Source organism: Cyprinodon variegatus, unplaced genomic scaffold (genome assembly GCF_000732505.1).
Source record: "Cyprinodon variegatus isolate N-32 unplaced genomic scaffold, C_variegatus-1.0 Scaffold525, whole genome shotgun sequence".
Lineage (NCBI taxonomy): Eukaryota > Metazoa > Chordata > Actinopteri > Cyprinodontiformes > Cyprinodontidae > Cyprinodon > Cyprinodon variegatus.
The window spans coordinates 458,630-467,007 of NW_015150978.1; the positions used below are offsets into that span (position 1 = coordinate 458,630).

The window sequence follows — 8,378 nt, forward strand, 5'->3', positions numbered from 1 at the left end:
TAGCCACAGAAAGGAAAGAAAGTGATGCAAGGAAAGCGGAGAGAAATAATCCTTCCTTTAGACAGGAAATAAGCAGAAGAAAGAAGGAGAAAACCTCAGAATCAGGGAGGAAGCTGAGGAGGCGGTGGGCGGCGTCATAAAGAACGCTCTGAGCAGGAGCCTGAAAGGAGCTCTGTGTGAACAGGACTGACCTCACCATGGCTGAGCGGTGACACCGGACCCAGCCATTGTTTGCCCTACAACTAAACTCTAGTTTCTGCCAAATACATAAAGGTGTAATCAAGATGATTGTCATGGAAACCACCGACGCCATGAATAAGCGTAACTGGGTGGAGCGCGGCTCTCCTTCCTTTAGACTTTCCCCAAAGGAGAGGAAACAAAACCAGGGAAGAAATTAAAAACGTTCAACAGCTACTACTGCTTCATGAGATCATCCAGGAGAAAAACCAGGGACCTGGTTACCATGCCGATCAGAACCGGGCTCTGCTCCAAAGTCCCTACGGAAGAGGAAAAGCTCACCTCTGGAATTCTTTCTAAAGATTGAAGCGTTCCTCCAACTTAAGATATTTTATGTGTTCATATTTGTTAGAAAACTTTGCTGTTTTTAATGTTAAAACCATCCCTGTCAATTAAACAAAAAAGTGAGTCATTCATGTTCCTTTCTGAAGATTGCAGAAAGAATCACCTTTGTTTCAAACTGCAAAAAATGGAAATCTAAATGAGTCAGTTTTCTTTAAATAAGTGCATTTTTTTCTATTTAAATTGAGGAGGTAAGTGAGTCACTTTGCCAATGAAACAAGAACATTAACATTTAAAATAAGAACAAACAACTGCATTGTCTTATTTGTAGTGCATATTATCTAATGATCTTATTTTAAAAGTAAAAAACCTCATTCCATTGGCAAATAAATTTATTTATCTACTCAAATTAGGGGCAAATACACCTAATTTAAAATATTTTTACTTATTACTAGATTTTTTTGCACTGCTTTTCACTGTTGAAAGCTGTATGCATCTGACTCTTGTTTTGTATTCACTCTGTGCATACAAGATTAAATACAGTTAGTCTAAGTCTTGACACATTCATCTCCACTTAGCTTCAGTTCTGTCCCTCAGGTCTCATAATGCTAAAAGGAAATGGTCTGCAGATTCAATAAAGGTAAAATAGCATAAAATGGAGACAGACAGATATTTGGCCATTTTAAGGCAGTTAAGTCCACAACTCTGCGTCCAGCATAGCTACAGTTTACAACAGGTTTAGCAGCTCTAACATGGAAATATCAGTAAATGGAAACATGCCAAACACTGGCAATTGGCAAAAAAAAAGGGAGATCAGTTGCTAATGGGAAAAAACAAATGTTTTTCAGTCAAGCCTTGGAAAAACTATCTAGAGATAAGTAAACATTTATTTAACTATGTGTATTTATCCTTAATTTGAGTAGGTAAATGAAATAGTTTGCCAATGGAATGAGTATTTTTTTAGAAATAAGACATTATAATTGTGTTTTCTTATTTTAAGTGCAGATTGTCTCGTTCCATTGGCAAAATGTCTCTTTAACCTCATCAATTGCTCTTTAAGCTAATGTTTGCATATTTTAAAGTTTCTATTCTCTAGTTAATAGAGTAAATTAGATGATTATTTTAATTAGGGATGCACTGATCCGATATTTTTATTGGTCCAGATATAAAGAAAAAAAACTAGATCAGTATCGGTGACAATTGACTGGATATAGGGGCCGGTCTATTCATTCTAACTCTATGCTATGCTATGCCGTCATGCGGCAGCGCAACAACACAACACGGCCTCATTGTTTATGATGCAGATCCTTTCATAGTGGCAATAGATCCTTTTTTTAATGTTTTTTTTTTTATGAGTCATAACATTCATATTTGGGTTGTTTGTTATTTTTTTATTTTTTTTTAAGAAAAGGGAAATCAAATCGTATGCACAGAAGAACGATCGCAGTTTTTTTTTTTTTTTTCACACAATAAAACCATCTTTAGGTAATAATTCAGTGCTGTTTTTGGTATCGGTAAGAAGTGATTAATCCCATTAATTGTTTTAGCTCCACCACAGTGTGTGTGTGTGTGTGTGTGTGTATATATATATATTTTATTTATTTTTTTACATTTTCAATGTTTTATTTTATGTTTTGTTTTGCTTTTCTGTTTTTCAGATTGAGTTTTAAACATTTCATTCTTTTCAAATAGTTTTTTCCAGATCACATTCTTTGTTTGAATTTCTATTGGTCCGCTGGACGTTAGCGACAACATTTTTATTGGTCAATGTGGAGTTGAGAGCAAGCGTTGGTGTTTGGCTTACAGTTGAAAGAATGATCTGTAAAAAAAATAAATATAAAAACTGCAAGGAATGCAACTTGTAAAGCTGAAAAACAGAAATTTCAAGTAAATATATATAAAAGCTCAACATTTTTTAATTTAAATTTGAAATATAAATTTTTAAAATTTTTTAAATAAAAAAAATTGATAAAACATTTACAAAATAAAATTCAATTTACAAAAATTAAAATAAAAAAAAACCTAATCAGTGATTTTTTTTGTAAAAAAATTTTTTTTTGCAAATAACAGATCGCAGAAAACAGTGACATGTGGCCAAGGCAAAAGTCTGAATCTGTCTGAGCCTTAATTAACTTTAAAAGCTGCCAAGGATGATCTAATGTAGAGTTTAGGCAAAACACCAACAGCATTTAGTACAGAGCTCCACATTTGAAAAAAAATAAATAAAAAACAAGTGGGTGTGAGCTGTTCCAAAACAAAATAGAAATGTAAATTTGGATTACATTTAAAAAATAAAAAAAACTTGTCACAATCACTGCTCTGTCTGCAGTGATATACAGCAGAGCCGTCTGTTTATGTAATGAGAGACTAAAGTTAACAGCTCTCAGCTCCCTAAAGGGCTATCCCATTACCCAGCTGGTTAACCACTGCTCGTAACCATTTCCACTGCAGAAAAAATAGATTTCACTCAGTGGAAAGGAAGGATCTGGAAAAACACTGCTTGGATTTCAAAGAACTGCTGCTAATCTTCCCAAAGAGAAGTCTGTTCAGATCTTCCTCTTTTCAGGAGAAATCAAATCACAACGTTACCAAAGTATCAGGGCCGTTTCTGAAACTTTGACACGACGACTAGGGTGTATGGCGTGAACTTTGCTCCATTATTATTGTAAGCAAAGAACACGCTCTGTAAATTAAAACAAAAAAATGTAATTTAGAAAAAAACGTTCTCATAAAAATAGTTAGGGTTATGAGAGTAACTATGCTGTTCTCTTAATGTTTGTTTTATTTTATATTCATTTTTAATTAAACTTTTTGTACAAATTCGATTTTGTTTTATTTTTGTTTTTCAGATTTTTTTATGTTTTACAGATCACTTTTTTCACCTGAAGTGCAATACAAATGCTTGATCTAAACCAATGAAAATGTTTTTGCTATGTTCATGCAGACCAATAGAAATGCGTCTTTGCTTCTCACTCCAGAGGAAAGCCCGCCCCTGGAAGGGAAATGTCTAATCTGAAAAACTGAAATTTAAACAAAAAGAAATTAGAAATTAGCAAAAAACAAAAAAAAATCTAATTAAAAAACATTGATTGAAAACAGAAAATTTACTCTCAAAACCTTTTAAATTAAAAGTTTTTTTTTTTTATTTCATCTATGGACTGCATTTATTTCAAATTTGAATCTACAAAATCTGTTGTTTTTTTTCTCCAAATTTCCATTCTTTACTTGCAGCAATAATGGAATGAAACTCACTCCATAATATCAAACTAAAAATCCAGCCAGTCAACATAAGAGAAAACGCTAGCAAATCACACTGGAACACCCTTCAGTGGGAAGCTGTTGTAGAGTGAAGCCGCTGTCACAACTTCACGATTTAGATCAGCGTATGCCTGACGTAAAAATCTGGCAAATCGCTGGCATACGTTGGATAAGTTATGAGGACGCTGAAACACGTCAACATACGGCGAGTACTTCGAGAAACTTTGAGCATGTTCAAAATTTCTAGACGTGTTCCAGCGTATGCCATACGTGGGGCATAAGTTACAGGTAAGTTATCTGATCGTTGACATACGCTAAAGGCCAATTTATACTTCTGACGCATAGCCTCTGCAACCGTCAAATCTGTCTCTGTGCGTGACCACGCCCCCCGCGCAGAGGTTCTGCAACTGTCGTTGCGCACCTCAAAATAAATCTATGCCTCGGACGTTAGCAAACACGCTCAGACCTCAAGCGGAAGTGCGCAGACAGAAAGCAGCTGTGATTGGTCCTTGGTATGTCTTTCCCGGCTGTTTGTGGTCGTCCTTCTCGATTCGGTGTGGGAGGGTGCCATTTTTAAAAAACTGGGGAACAACTACAATGGACGACTACGACGAAAGGTTAATCTGTCTTTTTTGCCAACTCCATTAACAGAACCTGTTCCTCTTCGATGTCTAGCAACTCTAGATCCCTCTCCGTCACCGTGATATCTTGCAGATGCGACATTGTTGTTTTGGAAGATAAACACTCCTGCCGCCGGCACCAAAGTTCCCGCAACCATCCGTCAAAGTTCTCGCGAGTCTTTTGAATAGGCTCCCTTTTGCGTTTTGGCAGGAAACTGCTGTGCGTCCTTAGAAATTCCAGACCGACGGCGCAGAAGAATACCAGCAAAATTATTTTGCGACATTTGATGTGTGCGGTTGCAGAAGTCTAATCTGCCCTTAAGTGCAAGTTACTCATCAGTCGTGGCGTCTAGCTTATCCAAAACCTATGAGTTACTTGCCCACAACTTATGCGTAACTTATCAAGAACTTGTCTCCAATGCTTAGCAACATATCTGACGTGTTTCAGGCAATTGCTGAACATTTCTAAATTCCTATCAGACATGACGCTGAATCTGCTGCGACTCCAAACCTTCTTTCTTGCCGTTTCTTTTTATTTATTCTTTTTTTTTTAGCAGGTGGTAAACAGCGGCTGGGTTAATACTGCGAACAAAAACATCTTTTTGGCATCTTTTTTTCCACCTAAGGGGAGCAGCTTTAATCGACGCCTCGTAATGCCCATGAAATAATGCTTGAGCATCCTTTAATAGGCATCATGCTGTTGTGAGTTATGCATAAATTAGGCTGTCGTGGGAAAAAAGTTCTGGATTTCTTATAAATACTCTTTATACGCCCAAAATTGAAAAAAACTACACAGAAAGTTCAGAGTATGCCAGCGTTTTAAGAGATTCTGGGACATCAGGCATACGCTGACAGGGCCCTGAGGAAGATACACCCAATGAACCGACAACAACAGCCACAAGAAATCTAGCAAGAAACTAACTAAAAAAAGTCTGGAGATGTCTGAGTATGTACTCTACAGTTACTGAGTCAATATTTCTCAGTGGTTTTCCTTTCCAGGACAGCAGGGCCCTGCTATCTGATCATTACGGCGTGTGTGACTAACACAGGCGCTAAATGCTCCCCTGGCAGAGGTGGGGCTAAACAGGCTGCATATCAGATGTTTAGAGACACACTGAGCTGAGCTTACAGAAACTGATGAACTGGGTGCATTGGTGCAGTATCCAGAGGAGGGAACAGACGCCACAGACCACCTTCGCCCATCCGCCCTGCTGAAACAAAAACAAATAAGAAGTTCAGTGGTCGCGTTCGAAACCCTCACATCCTGTCGATGCACTTTAGACTTCAAACACTTCATGCTCTTTGCTTGTTAGAGATGCAAGTTAAGGCATGCTTTGCAGCGATTGGTTGGCTGCTCCAACCTGTCCATGCTCTCTTACCTTTCGGTGCGGGCCAGCTGGCTACAGAGACAGGAGGCGGGAAGATACAAACAGGAGAGATGAAATTAAAAACCGGTTCATTCCGCATTGCTGCCAGTGTGGCTGTGCTGTTGGGTCTGTCGTGTCCTAGCAGCCGGCAGTTAGCCGATGTAGCAGATCCACCACGACGCTATCGCACTGCAGCGTCCCACTGAACACCAAGTCAGCATGTATGGAGTGATTTTTGTTCCATTATTGCTGCAAGCAAATCTATCTGGAATTTTAAATTTGAAGAAAATGCAACTCAGAAAAACTTCCTGATCTAAAAAGGTTTTAAGATTAAAGTAGCAGTTTTCTTGGATTTTAATTATTTTCTTCCTTAAATTTTTCTATTCAGATTTTTATGTAAAAAAAAAAAAAAAACATTTACAGATTTTTTTTTAAATGTTTCTTTTTTCCAAGATGGGTTTTACAAATTGCATTATTTTCTAAACTCTTTTCATAGATCACGTTATCTTGTTACTGACGTCCAGCAGACCAATAGAAAGGCATCTTTGCTCCCCATTCCAGAGGGAAAATGCTATGCGAGAAAAACGCAATTTGAAAGAATGCATTTCAAAAAGAGAAAGTGGAAAAATGCTGATGAAGATTCTCAGTCATCCAGGTCATAGTCATTCCGTAAAAGTTCAAAAAAATCCACTGGACTTAGTTTCCAAGATTTGAAATTTCAAATTTTGGAAACCAAGTCCTTTTACGGAAAGTGGAAAAATGCTTTTAGAAAATATAAAAACTTTTTTTTTAAAAATGGTTAAAAAATATGAAAAATAAAACCTGAGAAAAAGTTTCTCTCAAAACATTTTTATGATTAAAAGTTTTCAAAGTTTCATTTCTGCATTGCATTTTTCCCCCAAAATGTTTATTCATGAAACCTTTTCTTTGCATGCAAAGATAAAGGATCAAAATTCACTCCATAGAACTGCATCTGACAGACAGAAAAACTGAACACGCTCCTGGCAGTCTTCCTTGCATGCTCCAAGGATGTGACCCGGTTTCACAGACTGATCTGATCCAAGGCGACAAGTTCAAAGGTTCAGTAGTTAAACCTGGAGACATTCGGCTCAGTCTGACAGGAAACATATGCAGCTCTCTATCTGCAATCAGCCATAGCTCCTCTGCATCATTAGACCTGTGCACACATTAGTTGGATCAATCTAAAAGCATAAACTCTAACAAATGAGCATCTTTTAGTTTGTATGCAGCGGTAACTTTACTAAAAATAAAAAACCATCATAGGCTAGAAGATAAAGTGGCTCTATATTGATCGGTAGAACAGGTGGCGTTGAAGCCAGAGGTAGACTGATCCGTTACACGGATGATTTTAGTCTATATTTGCGCTTTTCTTCCCGCCTTTTTATACGAATAAATCGACTGCTCCCTCCGTTTGCCATCTAATGTTAATGTTTGTTTATTAAAAAATCTTTTTCTCTATACCAGGGAAAAGTTAGACCGATGTCAAAATACTAAGACATAAAATTTGAATCTGTTAAAATTACATTAACTTGTCAGGAAGATGATGGGACTTTATTCCTAATAGTTGGGATGACCATTTGCTTTAAAAAACAGAACTTTCCTCTTTAATTGCAATTGGTTCTGAAGGAGATATTCAAAACGTTTTAGAAGTTTAAAAAAGCTCAATTTGGTATCTTAAGTTCAGAGACGGGCCGAATCAATTATTGAAATAATCATCAACTCATAATGGAATTAAATCTCTACTAGAGTAATAATATACAGACTCTACATGTCATTTGCTCAAAGAATAACCAGCTGACAGTGATTAAGAGAACACTGCAAGATTATAAAGTTAATTTTAATAAAATGATTGCATCTATTTTACGGTTATTTTTAACATGTTTTGCCATTTAAAAGCAATCTAAAATGTATAAAACTAGTTTTAGAAACGTTAATCGACAAAAAAAAAAAAATCTCTTTACAAAAACGATTAACTGATTACTAAAATAACGGACCACAGTTTTTGCTCAAGCTGCGCGGAGCAGAGAGGAAACTGAGCCCTGCTGAACCAGCCGTCTTTTGAAGCAGAGAGCCGACTGCAGAAATGCTTCTCTTGACAAACTTCCTGTCCCATTATCTTTAGCTTTTTGTAAAAAAAAAAAAAAAAAAAAAAAAAAAAAACCTGGGCAATAAAAAACACAATTATGAGCAAAAATGTTTATAAATGCAGCTTCACTAAAAGTATCTCTTCTTTGAATAATCCTTCAAAAAATAAGAGATTAATTCATGTAGTGTCTGAAAAGCTGTACTAAATGAAATTTTGTTTTGTTTACACTGTGTATACAAAATGACAATAAAAGTTTTCTAATGCTACGTTCACGTCGAAAGCAGCAGAGGCACCAAAAACGCGCATGCTGCTTCATTTTTGATGCTTGTACAAGTTTAGTTCTGACGCGAGGCTAAAGAATATTTGCTGCTCTATCAGCACGGCTGAAAAGTGGGTCTGATACACGTAGGGCGGAGCTACTATCCTTTCTTTCCCTGGACAGGGTTCCTACAGCATAAGGCAAGTTAAATTCAAGACTTTTTAAGACTTTTTAATGCCACTTGAAAT

General features: G+C 36.7%; 1 protein-coding gene across 1 annotated transcript in view; it reads right to left on the reverse strand.

Annotated features, from left to right (window-relative positions):
• The window catches only part of LOC107095128 (microtubule-associated serine/threonine-protein kinase 3-like), a 49,384-nt gene that overhangs the window by 32,728 nt on the left and 8,278 nt on the right, over nt 1-8,378 (reverse strand). The window contains exons 2-3 of the mRNA XM_015391104.1: nt 5,777-5,828; nt 5,527-5,608 (exon numbers count right to left, since the gene is read on the reverse strand). Coding sequence (XP_015246590.1) covers nt 5,527-5,608; nt 5,777-5,828 — 134 coding nt within the window. The remainder of the gene's footprint in view (nt 1-5,526; nt 5,609-5,776; nt 5,829-8,378) is intronic.